The sequence below is a fragment of the Cheilinus undulatus genome, linkage group 1 (genome assembly GCF_018320785.1).
Source record: "Cheilinus undulatus linkage group 1, ASM1832078v1, whole genome shotgun sequence".
Taxonomy (NCBI): domain Eukaryota; kingdom Metazoa; phylum Chordata; class Actinopteri; order Labriformes; family Labridae; genus Cheilinus; species Cheilinus undulatus.
In genome coordinates this window covers 31,711,895-31,734,206 of record NC_054865.1, presented here as the reverse complement: position 1 = coordinate 31,734,206, position 22,312 = coordinate 31,711,895, and the positions used below count along the sequence as shown (strand labels likewise).

Genomic DNA, 22,312 nt, shown 5'->3' with positions numbered 1-22,312 from the left:
AGGATGAAAATTAGTTAATTTGTTCATCCTCACACTTTAAATTGTGTGTTTTAAGGACTTAAAATGTATATGTTTAAACTACATTTAAATATGGGTATCAATATCGGTTTTGGATAAAATTATTTGGTAAATAATTGGAATTCAAGATATCAGCAAATATCCAATATTAATGCATCCCTAATAAATTTTATATGAATTTATCTCAGGGCAAAGTATCAAACTGCATTCTCATATACTTTTTAAATTTATTCATTAAGTGCATCACACATTTTGGTCTACTGTAAATGCTCTCCTTGTGAACACAGACCAAACCTGATAAAACTATGCAACAATGTAACAAACTGGGCCATGATTGGGACCACAGCAAACATATTGGGGGTGTGAAAATGCAAAGAGTTGAGGTTTCTTACCATGCTTGAAGATGCCCAGTAGCAAACACTTGTCAGCAATGGCATCCCACCACAAAGCTGGCAGCTCTGAATGGTCCGGATCTGGTACCCAGATCTTAATCTCACTGATGAAGAGGAGGAGGATAGTTAAATTAGCATCATATGGTTTGATAATTGCATTTTAATGATTTCTGCAAAAACAGCAGTATGACATTAGATGAGTTCCAATATTGTAATATACGAGGAAGAGTAAATCCATGCACTTGGACTGTTTTAAGTAGCCTTTAGCTAAAGGAAAAGAAGGTCTTCAAATACTTATTTTCTTATCAAATTTGCAAAATAATTTGTATTGTTTTTTTAATTATTATATTGTAAATATTTATGTGTGATAATTGCTCATATTTGAAGTTTTATAATTTAGACAGAGGCCTTTCTATATTTAAATCTGCTTCCATTTTACAAAAACTACACTGCTGTTAATGAAATTCAAAGGTCAAACATTTATCCCCACAAGCTTAATAAAAGTACAAAAAAAAAAAGAAATGATAAAATTATTTGAAAAGTAGCAACCTTCCTAGGCTCTATAGTGATTTTATTGTAAGCAGTCATTTTTATTAACCATCTGCAATAACACTGGCAGGAAGGAATCTTATAAAAACCAACCCAATGCTCACCAGTAGGTGGAGCTCTACAACTGTCTTGCTAATTTAGCTGATCTGTTGTTTCTTTCCTCAACAGGTTGATAACAGATACTAACGACCACATTTGTCACTCAAAGATAAAAATTTGCTTTTTACCCTTGATTTTGGTACAAGCTTATATAGAGTTCTAGCTCATTCTGTTTGAAGCTGTTAAATCTGGCACTCGGTGATTATCACAAATCCAGTCAGATTTTTTATTAGACACATTGTTAGCAGACATCAGCTGTGTTTTTGGACATTCATTGTATTTGTAGAATAAAGTAATCATGCTTTAAGCATCTAAAACAGAAGACAAATCCCACAAATAAGAAACCAAAGGACAGGAAGTTGTAAGTAATGAGTAGGTCAAAGTTGAGCTCACCTGGAGTCTGCACCGTCCAGCACCTTCTGGGCCTGGCTCCCTATCACCTCTTGTTTCAGGTAGTAAAGCATTCTGACCCTGAGCAGCACCCTGCACAGAGAAAACCCACTGGTCACAACAAAGCCCTGACCACGAACAAACGCTGAGTGAGCAGTACCAACACACACACAGACCTCAGCTGCAAACTGATGAACACAATGCAAATGAGAGAAATGTGCAACAATTCAGCTGTGAACCTACAATCAAACCTGGTTGTTTCATTGCTTTACTGGCACATTAAATAAAAGCATACATACATTTTATATATATATATATATATATATATATATATATATATATATATATATATATATATATATATATAGTGATCTTGGATTTTTTGTGTGTGTTCAAATACTAATCATAAGCTTGCCTCCAAAGTGCTTGCCACAACACAGACTAAGCCAGATCAATTAATGTGTATTATGGTTCGAGTGATGTCGACGTTAGTGTATAGACCTCACAGGGAGTCATGAGCGTATCTGAGGACTGAATGAACATTCGGCAGTCTCTCTCCAGTCGTCATGTGGTCGTGCTCTGGCAGTAGATGAAGGCTGGGAAGCCGAGGCTGACAAGGTAGAGGGAGGCTGACTCACAGGGGAGACATTAGCTCTGTGATGCATGATCACACATCACAGCCAGCAGGGCTTTGAGCGAAGACACAGTCAAGTGGTGGGAAATGTGTTTGTGCTGGTGTGCCAGGCTGGAACGTCTGGTATGCCTTGAGATTTTGTATTTTGTCTGAACACATAATGATTATTAAATTCTGTCGTGTAATGTCTGCTGTTGGAAAAATTCGGCGCGGGGGTTTTAAGGGTTTCTGGCATGAGAGCAGAGCCCTCTGTGGAGGATTAGCATGGCTATGTAGTTATTAGCTGTCTTACAATTGTTCTCCTCAGTATGGTGTCATCTCAGAGGATACAGTGTGCTCCTGACACCGTCAAATGATCAGAGAAATGTATGAATGGAGCACCCTACAACCCTGATTAAAAGAACTGTTTTCACAAAGCAAATTAGATGTGAAAAGAATTCTCATAAGACTCCATAACACTCAAAGCCAGGACTGAAAAAGTGTCCACTACCTCACAAAGAAAACAATTCATAGGAGGCATTCCTTTTGCTAATAAGGTGTAATCTAACTAAATATTACTCCAAATGAGCCCAAATCCATCCCTGATCTACAGACAGTAAAATTTTCAGGGCTTATATGTCTGTCAGGGTGATGGATGTCTGTGGTGACCTGTCTGCACTTGTGGCTCAGCTAAATCAAAGTCTTGAACTTCCTCACTACTCCTCCACCCTCCATCTTCCTGTGTGAGTGGACCCGCCCAGGAGCAGCTGCTGCTTCCTCTGCCTGTCAGCACAGCCATTCATTGCTCTCCATCTAAGCTTTTGTTAGTCATTGTGTGTGTGCTTATGTGTGCAATGTGGTTCACTCGGAGGCTGCAGACAATTTCAGCACAGTCATACGCTGTCTTTCAGCGGTGAATAAGTCAAGTATGCATGACATGAATGGTATGCAAAGAATCCCTCATGATCGGTTCTAATAGAGCTACCAAAAAATCAGAAACAGGGAGATACTGAGGCAGTGTGAAAATTCTGATTCTGTTAAACTTTAGTGCTTCAGCCCAAAACTATATGCTAGCTTCATATTTGATATGTATACAGTGAAACTGCAAGAGGGATAACCTGTTGGTTCTGACCCAAACTTTCCACCAATATTAACCATGTCAATCTAAGAGTTTGTTCCTTCTTTAGCTGTCCTGTTAAGGAGGCCAATCAGCACCACCTCTCCACCCCTCTTTGCACCACATCACATTCCAGGTCCTCAAAGTGAAAAACGCAAAAGTCAGCAAACTCAGCTGGCTGTGTGTCCCCATTCGCCCAGCATGTCACGTATCAGACAATCCCTGGATTCAACACAACTGGACCAGAAAACAATGGAGAACTTTCTATGGAAGCTACACTGCTCTGTGCCCATGGCCCAATAAACATGAGCCCCCTCTTAGAACAAAACAGCAGCCATCTATTCAGCTTTATATCTCTGTGGTCTGTATTTTAATAGCAGCCATCTTTTTTCCTCTGTTGTAAATAAGAGAGATCTATGATGGCCATTAGCTGGGCTGAAGTCTCATTAACAATCATATCAGTCAGCGGGTCTCAAAGTGATACGCGTCCGTTAATGAATCGGTCTGCTGTCGGCTCCAATAGATGTTTTAGTGCCTCCTAATTACTATGGCTTGGAGGTGCCAGAGTTAGAATTTGAGACACGTGCAAATTGTATTTTCATTTTTCACTCAGGCTTCATTGTATTAAAAATAAACTGATACAATCTGTGCTGGAAGAGAATAATGACCACCTGCCAGTAGCTATAATAGCACAAAGGTTTGAACACAGACACAAGCACACACACTCACACTCTCCTACAGGCAATAAAACAACCAAAACCCAGACTATTAGTCGCCTTGTGTGCTGCAAGCAAGTTAAAATACTATAAATACGCAAAACAACAACTGTCTCTTTAATTTAATAATCCTGTTTTAAGTAATCAAGAATATTTCCCGCCTACTTGTTGCAGTGGTGTTTAAGGTGTTTCTTGTAGCCATCATCCTGAAGCATGTGCTCTGGGTTGTGCTTCCTGAGCCACTCAGCTTTGTGGATGTCAAAAGAGCTAGACTGTGTCTTCATCTTCTTCCCCTTCCTGCCCCGAGGGACTGGGGCAGATAAACCTACAGGACACAAAGAGGTTAAGGGTGAAAGGGGGCAGCATAAGTAATAAAATCTTAAGAAACACATGGTCTTAACGCACTATTTCCCTATACTAGTTATAAAAAGCTAGTCAGATATATGCTGCAAGTGCTGAGGCTCACCCAGGTGATTCTGCAGCTCTTTGGTTTGTCCATCCTCAGTAGGAGCAATCAGGTCCCACATGAAGCTTTTGATTTTGTCGTCTCCCCGATAATGGACCAGGCAGTAAGCCAGCAGGGCCCTGCAGATGGACTCCACATCCCACTCTGTAAGCTGCTTCTTAAAACGCCCATGGTTCAGAATATCCTTCCAACGACCCCAACTGAGGAACGGAAGCAGGATTTAAGAAAAATCATCTTCATGGGAAAGTTTTGCTTAATTTTTAAGAGATGCCAGTCTAAAGTGCCTATAAAAAGTATTCACCCACTTGGATTTTTTACCCTTATATTGGTTTTATAAATCAACCATGGCCATTATAATTTGGCTTTTTTGACAAAAATTTGAAAAACCTCTTAAATGTCAAACTGGAGTCAGTTTTCTACAAACTAATGTAAATTAAATAAAAATATGCAATGTAAAATAAGCTATTGTATAAATTGGGATCACCTGAGTACAGTGAATGTGTCTCAAATGAATGTAGTATGAAGACACATGTGTCTGGAAGGTCTAGTCACTGGTTAAACAATATTCCTGGCTATCATTACACCACAAAGAAAAAAGAACACAGAGCAACTCAGAGAAAAGACTATTGAAAAGTACAAGTCAGGGGATGGATACTAAAGAAATCCAAGACACTTAACATCCCTTGGAGTTCATTTAAATTCATCATCAAGAAATGAAAGGAATATGAAAACTGAGTGACGGTGCAAGAAGGAGACTAGTGAGAGAGGCCACCAAGACACCTATGACTGCTCTGAAGGATTTACAAGCTTGAGCAGCTGAGATGGAAGAGTCTCTGCATATAACAACTGTTGAATGGGTTCTTCACCAGTCAAAGCTTTATGGGAGAGTGGCAGAGAGAAAGCCACTGTTGAAGAAAACTCACATTAAATCTTGACTAGAGTTCACCAAAAGACATGTGGGAGACTCCGTTGTCAAGCAGAAGAAAGTTGTTTGGTCTGATGAGATGAAAATGGGGCTTTTTGACCATCAGACAGTATGCTATGTTTGGCAGCACTAAACACTGCACATCACCACAAACACACCATCCCCACTGCGAAGCATGGGGGTGGCAGCATCATGCTGTGGGGATACTTCTCAGTCTGTGGAAGACTTGTAAAGGTAGAGGGTAAGATTAACGCAGCAAAATGCAGGAAAATCCTTGAGAACAATCTTATTCTGTCTGCAAGAGAACTACAGCTTGAGAGATGAATTATTTTCTAGTAAGACAATGACCCGAAGCATACAGCTACAGAAAAATGGTTTAAAGACAGGTGGTTCTTCTGGAGTGGCCAAGTCAAAGCCCACTCCCTATCCCTGTGTAACCTGACAGATCTTGAGCAGTTTTGCAAAGAAGAATGAAGTAAAATTACAAAGTCCAGATGTGTAGCCAAAGGTGCATCTGCTAAATGCTGACTTAAAGGGGGTGAATATTTATGCAGTAACTTAATTTACATGAAATGTTTTCTTTGGTAATTGACATTACTTTGTAGAAATCTGTTTTCACTTTGACATTAAATAGGTTTTTAGGGTTTTTCTGTCAAAAAGACAAATTATATTGCCCATTATTGATTTCTAAAATTAATTAAAAGGTAAAACATCAAAAGGGGTGAATACTTTTTATAGGCACTGTAAAATATATGGCTGCTGTGATCATCTTACCCATAAACAAGGAGGTTCTTTTCCACTCTGAAGCACTCTGTGCGTCCATAGCTGTTGAGACGGTCGTAGTTTCGCCTGAGCTTAGGTTTGGTCTCGTCGTCATCGCTATCACCCTCTGAGAGCTCAGCTAACTCATCCTTTGTTGAGCTAAATGGCCTTGTCTGCTTTCTGACACGAGGGGTGTCGATCACCAGGCTGTTCTGCAGAGGGGGGAAGGAGGGCAAACAACAAGATTTCAGGGATAAAATTCTCCATGACACAGCTTAAGACAGGCCTCAACTCTACTGGATGTCCATACATAACATATTTGATATAAATCCTGCTTAGGTCTGTATAAACAATTATTTGCAGAACTTACTCTTCCATTGACCAGTTCCATGTCAATGTCAGCCTTTTTAGCCCATTTGTCCCAAAAGTTAGGGTCATCCAGTGAAATGTCTGTGCGGTTTCCGGACGCCACAAAACTCGCCTGAAAGCAGACATCAGAGTCACAAATAAGCAACATCATCAAATCTGCAATCTATCAGATGCTGCTGCTCATTAAAAATTACATAACAGTGCTAAATGAACACAGCATCAAGTCATCAAAAATAATACTGCTTAAGTAGCATATGAACAGATAAGCATTTATTAAAAATTCATTTTAATTCACTTTTAGAGCACTTTATGCATCTCAAAAGTCACCTTAGCAAAGGTAGATCCTCGTCCCTCAGACTCGATGGTGATGGTCTTGGTCCTGCGCTGGAGAATCTGGTCAATGTCCTCTTCACAGAATTTTGCCCCTTCATCCTCCTCATCCATGATCGCCCCATATGCACCACGTCGCAACAGATCCTCGATTTCTTTCTTAGATAGCTGCTGCTGCACAGCCTGAAGGTATCAAAGGTATACATGAGACAAATTAAGTAAGGCCAAGTAAATTGTAAAATTAAATATGCAGGATAAAGAAACAGCGCAGAAACCTCACAGCACCCCCCCACCCAAAAAAAAACAACTAAAACAAACAAACAAACATATGACACCTGTTGTAATGTATCTGTTGTATATAATTTCAAACCATCCCAGCAGCTGTTTATAAAGTCAGACCGGATGTGGAGGCCTGCTAATAGCTCAACCTCTTTGTACTTTAGATAATTCTCAGAGGACACCAACCTCAGCTAAACATCCTCCTACACACTTCACATGTTGTTGACACACTCCCTCACAAAGAGATTAGACTCTAATAGGATTGGTTACACTTTAAGTAGAAATTTCAAGAGCAAGATCCAAGTTTGCGGGTTTGTACACATTTGTTTTTCACTGTTTGGCATCTTGTTTTCTGCCATCTGTCACAGTGTTTCTCCGATATTACTCAGGGCTGATAATATGGGAAACTGTTGATTTTTGTTATTGTTGGAGAGAAAACTAGAAGAAATATTTGAAATAAAGCAAGTGCAACAGGAATGGTTGTGACAGTGAGACACAGTTTAATTTACTGTTACGATTTTCACAGTAATGATGCAGTGAGTTAAAAATTGGAGCTAAATGTAGAAGATGAGCTTTAGCAAACTAAGCATTTAAGATCCACTTGGATTTAAGATTGTATTATTTGAAAGCTGATGCTAAGCCAAGAAGGAAACATGTATGTATCAAAACAATAAAATAAGACAAATAAGATCACATTTAAGTGGTTTCCTGCTATTAACTGTAACCATTCAACGATGAGGAAAAAAATATTACTGCCCTGCCAGAAAGGATCACAAACAAACTTTCTGTTTGAAAATTAACTGAATATAATCAATATGACAAATGGATTTAATTTACTATTTCTAGATCAGATAATCTGGAAAATTTTTAATCTTACCCCTCCCCCTGTGCCTCCCCCCAGGCTGTTATCTCGTCCACTCATGCTCTGCAGTACTGCTTTGTCCAAGCCCAGCTTGAGGCTGGCTCTATCAAACATTTCTCTCTCGTACGAGTTCCTGGTGATGAGCCGATACACCTTGACCGCCTTGTCCTGACCGATCCGATGGCAGCGAGCCTGGGCCTGAACAACACGGAAAAACTGATTAAAGAAACTACATCTTTGGTTGTTTAAAAGTACGTTTGGTTTAAAATGACTCAAATCTTCAGTTGTTCTGATACCTGGCATGTAAAACACTGTTTTTTGGCAAGTGTTTTCACAAGCAGATGTAAGGCAAGAGACAGAGTGCCAAAATGATTAAAAGCTGAAACAATAATGGCGATTTGTTGAGTGAGTCGGTGTATACATTAATGTTGTACCTGCAGGTCGTTCTGAGGGTTCCAGTCAGAGTCAAAGATGATACAGGTGTCTGCAGCTGTGAGGTTGATTCCCAGTCCTCCAGCTCTCGTGCAGAGGAGGAAAACAAAGCGCTCTGAGTCAGGCTTACTGAAGCGGTCAATGGCTGCCTGTCGCAGGTTGCCACGAACACGTCCATCTATCCGCTCATACAAGTACCTGCAACACAGAGAAGTTAAGCCATGAAAGTTGTGCACAGTATCCTGGAATATGTTATGGGCATAATGGGAAATGAAATGTAACAGGTTTTGTTTTCCTGAAGAGAATTATTCAAAAATATCTGAAGATATCTAGTGTTACTCAATAGCTACAGCACCCAGGCCCTAAAGTCTCACAATAGCTTTTATTTTCCTTTCCTCCCACAAATGAAAACGGTGTGCTCAAAGATAAAACTGTGTAGTTGTTATTCGCTTTCATCTTGTGTCCATTCTCATCCCCTCCCACAATCTGACCCCCTGCCCTCCTCCAGGGTAATCCACTTCCAGTCAGGAGAAGATTCACAGAAACCACCGCTTGTCTCATGTAGTGGAGCCCCGAGGGCTTAAATAACCTGCTGCTGAACCCTGTCTGAGGTCTGTGCTGCACAGCACCTCACATGTTTACAATAGTTAAGGGTTTGTGTCGGCTGCTGGTGGGAAGCCAGAAGAAAAGAGAGACAGAGAAAAAGTAAAAGTAAAGATTTGATAATGGAAAAGACTGAGAGACGGCAGAATTTAGAATGAAAATATAGGCAGGGATGTGCTGAGGTCAGACTGTTTAAACATTATTATTGTGTTTCTATCATTATATCTGTTGTTGCATTCATAACCTAAAGGCTAGTTGTAAACCTCTTATTGGTCGTTGCAAACCACTCACTCCAATTAAGCTTTTTCTAAGACTTTCAGGATTAACCAAGACACGGCATACATAGTGGCGATGCAAACACACAAAGGGAAGCAAGGAGAGAGTTAACTATTTCCCTGTCTCCTCAGAATGTATGAAATATCTTTATGAACCTGATAGATGCCTATCCCTCCAACACTCTGCTTCTTTCCTCTTTTGAACAGTTGCATTTTTTGTCTTGATATTCACATCTATTAAAGGTCCATCAAACATTTTGCACTGTAACATGAAAAGGGCAGATTCAATTAATAAAATCCTAAAGACAACAGGCAACATGTTAACGCTGGGAGATGTTTGCCACTAGAAAGTTGCACAAAAAGATAAAACAGCATGCTAACAGTCTATGGAAATAAACATTTTAGCTTCATTGTGAATTTTGTCAATCCTGTTTAAAAGTTAATTCTTAAAAAAAAAAAAAAAAAAAGTTGAAATGACAGCTACAGCTGCTTTTTGCAATGTAAACTTCCTTAAAAAAAATCATGATTTTAAATTCGGAGAGAGAGATTTTCAGTCCGAGCTTTAAGAACAAATCTATCACCATCTTTGTTACCTTCTCTGAATGAGGTAGTCTTCCAAGATGTCCAGGCAGCGCACCATTTGGGAGAAGATGAGCACCCTGTGTCCTCCAGCCTTCATCTTGGGCAGCAGCTTATCAATAAGGACCAGCTTCCCTGCAGACTGCACCATAGCCTGTAGGTGAAAGTCCATGGCAGTAGGGCTGTACACCTCCCTGAAGTCCTCCAAGATCTTTTCTTCTGCCCCTGATGCAGAAAAGACATGTAAAACTCAGTAATACCCTCTTTCTGCTTCTTCATGACTTTTGATGAACACATAAAAGTCATGATAACAACTGTAACGAAAGCTTTTGCTATATATAACAAATATACAGTGCTTAACAAATGTATTATTTACATTGGCGAACATATCTGTATGCTAGACATTGAACATGTGGAAGGCTTTGTACTATTCCTTTGTGTTACTTTTTCTTTCTTCTTCTTATATTTTTTTTTTACCCTGAACTATGGATCCCCCTGGGTCTGAAATAAAGAATTTGATTTCATTTGATTATTAGACCACCTGTCATATTTGTCTCAAAGACCATCAAGCATCATGAAGTGCTTTAATGCAGACTCTTTCATTTTCAGTCAGCTCTCCACGCTTCACCGTTTTGAACAGGAATGAGGGATTTCAAACTGAATTCACCCAAATTTGAGCCGGCTCACTGGGCTTCTCTGAGAAGTCAGAAATTGATCAAGCATAACATTCAAGCACTAAAACGAATTTTTCTCTTCAGGAATGCTAGTAAAGAACTATAATTTGACATATTAATCAAGAAATAATAATGTACTTGACAATTTTTTCAGTGTTTTTGTAAATCAGTAAATTTGAAAATTCATGGATAACAACAATAATTATATTTTAGCAGTAAAAATATCATTGGGGTTAAAGAGCTTCTACATATTGGTGTATTAACCATTGCAGAAGAACAAAAAATGATTTTGGTAATTACCATTGCTGTTAATTCAGGGCAGCTGTGGTATAAACCTTACTTTGGTTAGGGTTAGGGTGGTCTAATAAATTTGTTAAGCACTGTATATAGTACATACTTAGGAATATTTGCCATAAAATTGAGATTTTTTTTACTGCTAACACCTTTTGAAGACTAAACAGGAAATAGTTGAACTGCTATATCTGTGAAGATTATTTTTGAGGATTTTTACCAACATGAGCTTGTATTTAAGGTAAAATAATCCCCATCCTACCTTTGATGAGGTAGGGGTGGTTGCAGCACTTTCGCAGCTCCATCATGGTGTTGACCAGGTTGGGCATGTTTGCCTGGCCAGCTCCTTTAGCCAGGAAAGAGAAGTTCTTCTCAAGGATTGCTCTGTAGTATTTCTTCTGAATATTTGTGAGCTCAACCTCAATGATCGTCTCCTCTTTCGGAGCCAACTTCTTCTCCACATCCTCTTTCAATCGTCGCAGCATCATGGGCTTCAGTATGCCCTGTAGCTTTTGTACCTGTGGGCGATAACAAGAAAAAATACATGCAATATTTGTCTTTGAATTATTTGTTTGGTCTACAGTGAGTTTTGCATTATTACAGTGAAATTAAATAGTATGTTTCATAGATTTGATCAATATCTGGTGGCAATGGAATAGCAGAGATTTATTTTTCCTTAAATAATTTTCCATACAAATGCTCAACAACATGGATTCTGTAAATACTGACCACCTTAAGATAAACCTGAATCTAATTCAGTTTGATAGCAGTTAACCTTTGTTATATTTATGAACAGCAACTTGAAGAGGTACCACAAAAGCACACTGTAGGAGCAGGATTCATCACACACACCATTTGCTATAGAACTCTTGTAAAATTAAACCCTTTACGTCTGTGTTTACTGTGTGGACTTTGTATATTTTAGATAAGTTTTAAAACCAGTCCTCAGCAGCTTCTTTTGCATTGGATTAACACCCACATATCCTAAAATCAAGAGTTTTTGCTTCCATTACAGCATCACAGCCTTGTAACCACTAGATCCCCAGAGGCAGACCAGCTTTTCCCAACACAGTTCTTTTTTTATTATGCACACACAGGCCCTTGTCTAACATGTTTTGACAAAGTTCAACATAAAAGCATCGGCAACTTTTACTATGAAAAGGATTTTACATTCCCCCTGGCACAATAAGCTGCTAGATTTAGTAGCGCGTGGTGAGTACTACATGTTTCAAATATTTTAACTTTCAGCCTGAGTACCAATCTCACAGCATGTTTTAATGCTCTTTTCTTGGGCATCTCCTCTGCCTACAAATTAAATGCCAAGCAGCAATGTGACGAGGAAAGGTAAAGAGCCTTTTCCTTCTAAGCAACTGTGTCAATACAAAAATTTAACAAAGAGCTGCATTAAAACCCATTATCTGTTATCACTAACCACCATATGATGGGTGTGTATACAAGAATACAAAAATGTCACTGCAGCCTGATTACAAAAAGCTCTGCTTCAAGAGTCCTCTCCATACCAAAGGGACTTATTAAAAGATGAGTGTGGAGTGAGCTATGAAGCAATAATTAAAGCAACCTTTTTATAACTTACCAACACTTTAAACATGTATTTCCTTTAATAAATAAAACACTATCATAGTTTTCTTATCTGAGTGTGGTTGAGTAGATTTCAGACTTTTAACTCTGCATAATGAAATAATCAGTGGGAAATACTGAGATGTAAAAACACTCAAGTTTGGTCTGTGGCTCCTCTCCTGCATGTCTGTCCCCCAATCTCTCATCCCTTTCTCTGATTCTATCCATCACTTTCAATAAAGGGCATAAAAAGCCCCCCCCACCCCCTGCAAAAAAAAAAACAAAAACAAAAACACGCTGAACAAACTCTCTGTATAAGTAGACTAACCTGCTCCTCAGTCTTGAGGTCTCCAAACTCCTGCATGAAGGTGTTTTCTGAGGGGAAGCGTGCTGGCTCCAAGAAGTGTAGCAGGCTAAAGAGCTCCTCCACAGTGTTCTGGAGAGGAGTACCTGTCAGCAGGACTTTGTGCTCCTAAAGGAGAAGAAGAGGAACAAAATCAGATTATTTAGTTTCTGCAGCAAATCCCAAACTAATGCAGTTCCCATGCATCAAAGGGTTGCCAACTGCATATTTAAATTGTACATTTTATTTTTGTATTTCTTCAGAAACTGGTGGCTTATGTACCAGGCTCATTAGCTTGAAGCCCTCTAGCAGCTTGCAGTTCTTGTTCTTGAGGCGGTGAGCCTCATCAATGATAACACAGCGCCACTCTACGGCATTGAGTTCGGGACATCCTCCCAGGATCATCTCGAAAGTGGTGATAACAGCCTGAAACCTGTAGGCACCTCGAATAACTCGGCCCTGGAAAAAGGGAGAAACATTTTTAGATAAAGCATTTATACCAAAAAAGGATCAAGAGATGGTATCTATCATTTTTTAACAAGATATCTGGTCTTATTTAAGGGTGTGTAAAATACCTTTAAATGTCTTGAGTTGTAATTAATGTAGTCTGTGTGGCTTGTCAAAGTCTGACAGTTGTTTTCATAGAGAACATGGTTTAACAAGGACAACACTTAGGGATTTAGTAATGTCTTACTATAATTATGGCATTATGCTGATGTGGTGGCGATGCTGTGCTGTAATCAAAAGTTTAAAGTTTACCACAAAGAACAGAGAGGCTGCAGGTGTAGGCTGTTACTAACAATAAACCAACTTTTTATTTAGATAGCACCAATTGATAATAAATGCCATGAAGACACTTTAGGAGAGAAGGTCTGGACCGTAGCTTTTTCTGTAATATCAAAAATGAAAATAAATAAATAAGTGATGCCAGTCCATTAAAAAATTGAATTAATTGTAAACTTTGTAATAAAATCATCTGAATCAACTGCATATGTCATATGAGAAAGAGAATTACTGGTAGATTTAAATCTAACAGTAATAAAACAATCAGAAAAGATATGCTTCTGAGTGGCATCAAAACGTTCTACTAACTTTTAAAAAAGGAGACGAGGAGATCAAGGACAGATTGTCCACCTACTAGTCAGTCTAGGATGGTGTTAATCGGTAGTAAATGGATTTTTTTCCCAGAAAATTATAAATGTTAAAAGCATTTTTTATGTGGTCTAATCGTAGTTTAACAGCTACTTTAGCCAGTTGTGTGATGGTACAAGAATGAGATTAATAAGCATACATTTTTAAACATATTTTTCAACACTGTGATTACTCAATCAAAATGTATTGAAAATTTTGATGTCACTAATATAAATAAATGAAAATAAAATACAATAACATAGCATGCAGATCTTCATATGCACGTTCAGCCTGCCAGGGACAACAGTGAATTTCATAAACATCTCTGGTGTCCTAAAAGTTAAAAAGAGTAACACCAGGCTTCATCATCAAAGTATTGTTTTCATTTTGAGTTTTTACTGAAGTCTATGGGACCAACCAAGATCAGCCCCCCATGGATCCCAGGCCTGCATTAAAACCTCTCATCACTGCTGAAAGATCAAGTTTTTCCAAGCATTATTGATAATGGAAGAGTAGTTAAAAAAAGATAGACTGTAATTACTTGTGTGAGAACATTTAAAGCTTTTGCATATTTCTTAAATGTGGTCTTGAAGTTGTTGATATTACCTTTCAAACCTACAGCACAAACTTAAGTCTTTAACGGTAAACAGGACGTGGCTTATTTATTGTTATGTTTAATTGCCAATTTGAAACCACACCTCTTACTCTAGGAAAATCATCTATAGCACAGCCAGGACATGAGCGCACATGTGGTAGTGAGTCTGTTTGTTTGTTTATTTGTTTATTCATATGTCTGGGGAGACTCTGCCTCACCCCGCCTTTCCATTTGTATCTATTGCCTTGACAACACTCCTCTAGGGACAGTCAGTTATCCAGTAACCCGCTCCCACAGCCAGCAGACTGCTGTGGAGGAGCCTCTCTACCTCTGATATGCCTGAGCTGTGCTGACAGAGAGCTCCCCTTGGGGGCTGCTGCTGTGACATCACAGGCTGCCTGGGAGACAGCCTGGTGGCGGCATCGCTCTGTTCTGCTCCCGCTTGCCTTAATTCCTCCCACGGTTCGTCTGAACACTAAGAGCTTCTAACTGCCTGTTGTGACACATCACATGGCCCACCAACCGCGGCGAGCCTCTGCCCATGGCTCACTAACTACCTAGCGCCTCATTTAAAGCTGGACATGTGCCATTCTTGGAATCAAGTTAATGCTTTGCATGGACTAAAAACCAAATATTTACATGTTGCATTATTTTGCCCTACAGAGCAAGCAAGTAAAGCCCTAAAAAAAAATCACTCAATTTTTAACAGTAAATTTTTTAAATATTTAGGATACTTGTGTATTTTTTCACATTTGAACGGCTATAACAAGACCTGTGATTATTTTAGGTGTTCTCAGGCTAAATATGTTCAAGATGTGTTGGTTTGAAAAAATTATATATATAAAATCATTTTTCAGCACACATCATCCAAACATACCTTTTATATACAAACAAAAGCATTCACTATCTTTATCTTCTCCCTGCTTTTCTGATTCTCCAGGTAATCTTAGCCTCTGCAACATTTTGCTGAGTAAGTTTGCTTTATTACATCCAGAGTGCCGGTGTACTGAGGCTTCTGCTTTGCTTGGTAATCACGTTCTGCCTGTTTATTTAATATCCCACCCCTATTGTAGTATGCAGGCCTCCTGTTTTCAAACATATCATTATATTACTCATAGGAGTTCCTGTTGTTGCAATTTTCTAAAAAGCACTCTGATCATTTTAATTGAAGTGAATCACTGCTTTCCTGACTGAAGGTAAGCAAAGCGGTGCTGCTTTCTGTTTCCTTCTCTTTGAAAAACAGAGGATTGGTATATCAAGATGAACTCTGTGGCTGTCAGTACTCACATTTTCATTTGTTTTAAGACTGTTATATGCTGAATGAAGCTGAAAGTCTGTATATTTTTAACTATGTTTATGCAGCTCCTCCACAAAGCGTATGTTTAGTTAAATTACTGTGGCAAAAAATACACAGAAATTAGTAGGCAGGAAAATAAAGGGTTTTTTGACCAACCAACTGCACCTGCAGTCCAAAATGTATACACCACAGTGGAAGTTTGCATCTTAAAAGAAGTGTAAGTATAATGAACAACGAAAAAGTGCATTCTCTAATTGCCACTATGAGGGATTAAGATTCTCAGTATTACAATCTTTGCATACTTCTTTGAAAGTGACAGGCTATAATAAGCTTCTTTAAGTATACCCATGTTAAAGAGAAATTTATATGTAATGAAGGGACATATATGTCTTTAGTTTCTGAATTACACAAATGTTTCAAAGACTTATAGTGAAACACTCAAACAACAGTATGTATGTAGGCTGCTGTACTACTATGTTATCAGATTTGTTTTAACCAAAATACCATATTTTCTAACAGGTATCACTGTCTGGGGAAAAGGACTAAAATTATGTTTTGTTCTTATTTGACTTACCTGTGCATCCCTGAAATACATCTCGTACTGCTGGAGCATCTGCCTGCTGACCATGCTTCCATGGTAGACGATGACATTGAGATAAGTCCAGGTACGGAACTCGCGCTCCCAGTTGGCGATGGTAGAGAGTGGCGCAATGATGAGAAACGGCCCTTTGATGCCCACACGATGGATCTCCTCTAGGAATGTGATGGACTGGATGGTTTTTCCCAGGCCCATCTCATCTGCCAGGATGCAGTTTCGTCTGACAAGTGGAGATAAAAGGGTAGAAGAAAAAAAAAAACCTCACACAATTAGGTTTCTTATTTGTTTCAGTAAGCATAAAGTAATGTGTTTTGTGGCACAAAAAGAGGTTAAAAAGTTAAGAAAAAGAAGCACAAAGGGAGGCAAAAAAGAATAATCCCAAGATGCTATAATATAAGCAGTGAACAATGGAGGAGAAAACGACATAATCAGCAGTAATAAGACACCAAAGAGAAAAGATTCAACATAATGGCAAATACAACCGCCTGTGCAGCGTGGTATACTCAAGCGAACCATTTTTTCAGCTGTCCAGTGGGTGGGGGTATTATATCTTGATGCTAATTGCAATGTGCAGATATTCCCACTGGCCTCTTAAGCAGCTCTCTACTTCTGATTAATCTCTCTGCGTAGGCAAACGCAAAGTCTTGCATGCTCACACATAAAGCCAATACTCAGGGTTAATGCAAGCACACTGACACCATGTGCTCTGGATCTACACTGTGCAGCTCTTCTTTTGTGAGTCGTAGGCGAAGAAAAGCAAGTGCTGCTGCAGCATTCTGCACCTTGACAGGAAATTTGACTCCCCTTGCAGGCCTGGCCAAATAATGTGAATACAGCCAAAACACAGCATGGTCCATGCACATGCAGGAAAAGTGATTCAGTATTCATTATCTGCAGGCTCAATGCACCCAGAGGATTCCTCTTGAAACACAAAATACCTGCATAAACATTGTTCTCTATCAATAAACGTAATGTAATGTTTCATTCACATGGGATTACTGAAGCTTTGTGAGTAATCACAGTACGTAAAGAGACGCCTTTATGCTTTAGGTTTAAGATATATGCTAAACCTACGACTTGTCTTTCCATTTGAGTTGTGTGTCTAAGCTATTTAGGCAAGCTCACTTGTGTAGAGTGGCAGCAAGTCCCTGTCTCAATAAATTAGCTTGGTGTCTTTGTGAATGGTCTGGTGCTATGTGCATGTACACAAAAAGTACAAAAACTGACCTGTTGTACCAATTGAAGAGGAGCCAGTTGACCCCTTCGAGCTGGTAGTCCCTGAGGCAGTTGCTGTTCCTGTATTCCCTCGACTGCTCCCTCTTCTTCCAATGATTGGCCGGGGGTCGTTCCTGGGAAATAGTTCAAACAACTGTTGGAATTCTCTCTACAACTACATCTCTGAGGAGAAAATGCAATGTGTATTTTTTACAGCAACTGAAGAATGGGCAGCAAGAGTGCTAATAAGAAACACAAGTACATAGGTAAAAACAGGCAGTATGTTTTTGTTTGTAGCTAGCATTGATCTAAAACATAAATTTGACACATGCATGTGTTTCTTTCACTTTTTGAAAACAAGTGAACCTAGAGTAAAAAAATGGTTTAAAGTGTTAGGTTTTCTAATAAACAGGGGAGTGAATACAGACAGTTAAAATGATGCTTATCCCAGGCAGTGCAAATTGCATACTGCTGTATGCAGTCTTGCACATAAACTGTATAATGAAACAGCTACGTTTTTAGCTGCATGGAGCCTAATCTATGGGTTTCTCTTTATAAATGGGTTTCTTCAAGCCTTTTTTCCCCATCCTCTCAAGTCTTTATTTGCAAGTTATTTATTCATTAGGAATTACCTCCTGTAAAACAACAAAAAGGACACTTTTAAAGTGGCTGGCAGCAGGTTGCTTGCCATTAATTGACATTAGGTTATGATGCCTGCAGTCAGGCTGTTATGCAGCAAGTCAGGGCTTTGTGCAGGCCAGCCAATAACGTTCCCTTTAGTCTTTGAGAGGTAGTTCTTCACCAGGAGCCATGTATGTTTTGGGTTGTCATGATGCAGGACAAAGCAATGACCTCCACAAAGTTTTTTGGCTGACTGCTTGAGGTTTTCTTTTAAAATCTTCACGTATCCGTCTTTCTTCCTTATTCTTTCCACCTTGACGAGATTCCCAGTTCCTGATGCACTGAAACATCCCCACGGTATAATACTCCCACCACTGTGTATTACTGTGGGGATTGTGTTCTTTGGGTTATTTGGACATGCTTCCAGTACACATAATCTTTCTCCTGGTTGTCCTTAGCATACTTCAGTCTGGCTTGAAGGTGTCTCTCCTACAGAAGTGGAGTTTTTCTTGGACTGCAACTCTGCAGTCCATTCCTGTGCAGGGCTTTAATGATGGTCTTCTTTCAGTCTACAATTTCTGACTTTGCTAAGTTATTCACTAGTGTCTTTGCAGTTGTTCTGCAGTCTTTAGACACATCTCTCGCTAGTTTTCTTTCCAGAGTCTTTGAAATCTTTCTCCTCCTACCTCTTTGAGCATTACAAAGCCAAAACACATCATAACACTAACTGGTTTGTGCTATGGCTTAAGAAAAAGGTCAGTTCTAAAGGGGAGTAATAATTTAGACTCTGGTAGATTTTGGTTACTGTGAAATTCATTTGTGTCTGTGTGCAAAGTAAAATAATGTAAGCATCTGAACTAAAAGTAGGTTGTTTGGAAAAGCTGTGTAAAAAAACCCTTGCTCTGTTAAACAGCACTTCGGAAAAACTAACATTTTCATTGAGGGGCTAATAGTTTCGTCCTCATCTGTATGTCAAGATTTTCCTTCATTGCATAACAAAGTTTTATAAAATAAGCGATGTTAAAAAAAAAAAAAAAAAAGGGAAACATTCCTTAAAATCATGTGAAAATATAACCTACTTGAATAAAGAGCAGGAGAGCTGTGACGGGGGTTATAAATACAGTGTTTAGTTGTGATTGTTGGTTGACTTACCATCCTGCGTGAGTCTGGCTTTGCTGCCTGCAGCTGCTCAAACTCCTCTATCTTGCTCTGATCAACGTCATCTTTCAGCTCCCAAGTGCTGTCCTCGTAAGGCAGAGAGCACCACTTCACCAGGTAGTACACCACCTCCTGTAGCAGGCAGACTAGAATTAGCACTGCAAAAGACTGGAGCGAGGCCACGCTCTGCTTTCATAATATTAACAAAGGCTGCAAGGAAGCCCATTAGGATGGCCTTGGGCACTTCTGGTATACAAAGACATCGCTGAAGTGGAGGATGTAGTGAAAGGAAGAGATTTCACAAAAACATGAAAAGTAAAACATGTTCAGGTAGGGAGACACAAATAAACACACACACTGCAAAAAGATATGATTAACAAATGAAAGAAGACTTATTTTACCTCTCCTGTGTCTTTGTCCTCGCAATATGAAACCTCCAGCACTCTGTCTACTTCTACATAGTCAGGGTTAAAGGGCTCCTCTTCCATCTGAGGGAGAAAGAAAGAGAAACAAGCATGAAAAGAAGAGATAATGAACCTGAGTGCCCACTCACTATCTGCAATCTGAGACAAGCATCTCTACTGTAACCACTGAGCAGGTAAAGAAATTCAAATGTATGCACACAGATGTGCCTGCCCACACAAACAAACACAAATTATAAATTAAACATCCACACACACACAATATCTATATGCTTGTACACTACACACACAGGTGCTCCACACACACCTGCTCATACTAAAATTCCCAAATGAGTGTGTGGTCGCAGGAAGACAGAGAATCAGCAGACAACAACACAAACACACATAGTCTTACATCTGCAAAGAAGAGTGCCCTCTGCGCCTGTTTCATCTTGAAGCGTTTGATCTTCTGCTGAATCCTCTTGTCCTTCTCCAGCTGCTGCTCTGTGGCCCACTCACAGTGTAGGTAGGAGCTGATAGCCAGCCACACAAACACAGAAACACGAAAAAAAAACAACAAAAACATATATTAGGTTTTAATCAAGAAACAAAACAACAAAGCATTTCTGTAGTAACAATTAGGGCTGGTAGCTTTCATTACTGATTCTACATGTGGTCCCCGTTTTTATACAGACGTTCATAGAGTTGCTTATTTCTCAGACATATTTGGACCAAAATAATTACAACTGACTCTTAGTTGAGCCCCAACCCCCTTGGCTATGGTTTCTACATCTGTCAAACTTTTGCGATTGCCACTGTGTCTCATTGTATAAGTGGAGAGTATTCTGTAGGAAACAGCATCAAATTTCCACAAAAAGTGTCTGAAAATATCAGAGAAGTAGACGGAATGTCCACAAGATGCTTGTGAAAGGTACAATCACAATATCATTTGTTGACAGAGCAGAGTGAAAACCATTAACTGGTATTTACATGCAGCACTGTAGACAGCTCAGAAACATAAAAAGGAAGCAGCAGCCATGAACCTAACCTCAGCTGAAGGACGACGCATCGACTAGAGCAGGGATTCTGAAACTTTTCAGCTTGCAACCCCAAAAATAAAGGTGCCAAACCAATGACCCCCACTATACTTTAGGGTGGTTAAAGCATAGTTGAACACACGTGCACATTTAAGAATATTCATGTGCAGACTTAAATTGGATTGGAGCGTAAATCTCACCTAATGACCATGACCATGATTTTATTTACATTTTTTTTACATATTTTTTAGAAAATAGTCAAAACATACCATTTGAAAATTTTTAAAAAGAGGTTTTTATTTTTCATAAGGCATCTGGTGACCCTCTCAGTGTCTAGCAGACCCCAAGGGGGTCCCAACCCCCAGGCTGAGAAATAGAAGAAACTACAGGACAGCATCAAACTATCTATAGTGGACGTTTTTCTCTCTTCCACTACTCCAAATTAACCACAATGGTAGGATTTTATAGCTTTCACTGAACACAGCTGCAGCTAAGTTCATCAGCTAATAAGGTTCTGAACGTCAGGACTCCAGTTTGATTCGTGTGTCTAGCATAATCTGACTGCTGGTTATATATTTGTTTTAATGGTTTGTTGGTGTTTTCTGTAGAGGGTGTTATTTAGCTGTTCTATGTAGTGGCTTATGTGCTAACAGGCTAAATGAGAGCTAACGTGAAGCTAAGTGATGTTGTTTACATGTTAAATGCTGGCTTGTATGTTGCAACAATGTACATTAGGAATTTAGTGGTTTTGTTTGAACAGCTTACAGCCAGATGAATAAAACTGTTCATGCGGTTCTCCAAGCCGTTTAGTCTGTATTTGACATCCCTTTTGTAGTTTTTTGGCTTTGGGAAAGCAAAAAAATTCAACACCACATTGTAAACTTGAAACATGAAACCATGAAAACAGTTTCTGACTTGAGCTCTTAACTAAAAGGACACAGCTAAACAAAAACTTACTAGTTCTTGTATTTTACAAAGAACTCCTCCACTTCGACCACAACTCCTGGAGACACCTGAAGAGAGATTTAATAAAGGAACAACACATAATTAGATAAATCAGTTATGTTTTTACAGTCATGCTTTTGGAATCAAAGTGATTCACATCTAAGATTTTCATAAAAGTTCAGTTAAATTATTTGTGGTATCAATATTTCACTTCTCACTTTCTTGCAAAAATAATTCCCATAAAACTTTTCATTCCACTTTTTGCAGGTACAAATGTATCCTTTGATAAAACCAAAAAGCATTACCTCCTTCTTGATGACACGAGAAGACATGATTTTGTCAACGACAGCAGCATCTTCCTCACTGGGATTTTCCTTAAAATAAAGATGAAAAACATTTAATTCATACTCTCCTAGTGCTGAAATTTGTACTAGCCATAATTCTGAGATAAAACTTTTAAATTCAAATTCAACGGCACTAATCCTAGAATTTCCTAAGCCTTCCTATGTATATGTTTAAGTTTTGTTTTTTGTTTTTTTTCAAATATTCTGCCTTTTTTAAATATAGGACCTAAGGTTAGATGCAGTCATATGGTGTAAGTTCTCTGTTCATTTTAACATTTTTATTTACTAGAAGTGCCTCTGAAATTTGC

At 38.9% G+C, this 22,312-nt stretch overlaps 1 protein-coding gene across 4 annotated transcripts in view; it reads right to left on the bottom strand.

Moving 5' to 3' along the window:
• The window catches only part of chd9 (chromodomain helicase DNA binding protein 9), an 88,642-nt gene that overhangs the window by 12,264 nt on the left and 54,066 nt on the right, over positions 1 to 22,312 (bottom strand). For all 4 annotated transcript variants that reach the window (XM_041792982.1, XM_041792973.1, XM_041792989.1 and 1 more), the window contains 20 exons: positions 21,966 to 22,034; positions 21,673 to 21,728; positions 20,094 to 20,211; positions 19,679 to 19,765; positions 19,272 to 19,409; positions 17,511 to 17,632; positions 16,260 to 16,503; positions 12,945 to 13,121; positions 12,648 to 12,791; positions 11,004 to 11,259; positions 9,791 to 10,001; positions 8,322 to 8,517; positions 7,903 to 8,085; positions 6,744 to 6,929; positions 6,418 to 6,528; positions 6,060 to 6,259; positions 4,361 to 4,560; positions 4,060 to 4,219; positions 1,452 to 1,541; positions 411 to 514 (listed from right to left, as the gene is read on the bottom strand). In XM_041792982.1, the coding sequence (XP_041648916.1) occupies positions 411 to 514; positions 1,452 to 1,541; positions 4,060 to 4,219; positions 4,361 to 4,560; positions 6,060 to 6,259; positions 6,418 to 6,528; positions 6,744 to 6,929; positions 7,903 to 8,085; positions 8,322 to 8,517; positions 9,791 to 10,001; positions 11,004 to 11,259; positions 12,648 to 12,791; positions 12,945 to 13,121; positions 16,260 to 16,503; positions 17,511 to 17,632; positions 19,272 to 19,409; positions 19,679 to 19,765; positions 20,094 to 20,211; positions 21,673 to 21,728; positions 21,966 to 22,034 (3,052 nt within the window). The remainder of the gene's footprint in view (positions 1 to 410; positions 515 to 1,451; positions 1,542 to 4,059; positions 4,220 to 4,360; positions 4,561 to 6,059; positions 6,260 to 6,417; positions 6,529 to 6,743; positions 6,930 to 7,902; positions 8,086 to 8,321; positions 8,518 to 9,790; positions 10,002 to 11,003; positions 11,260 to 12,647; positions 12,792 to 12,944; positions 13,122 to 16,259; positions 16,504 to 17,510; positions 17,633 to 19,271; positions 19,410 to 19,678; positions 19,766 to 20,093; positions 20,212 to 21,672; positions 21,729 to 21,965; positions 22,035 to 22,312) is intronic.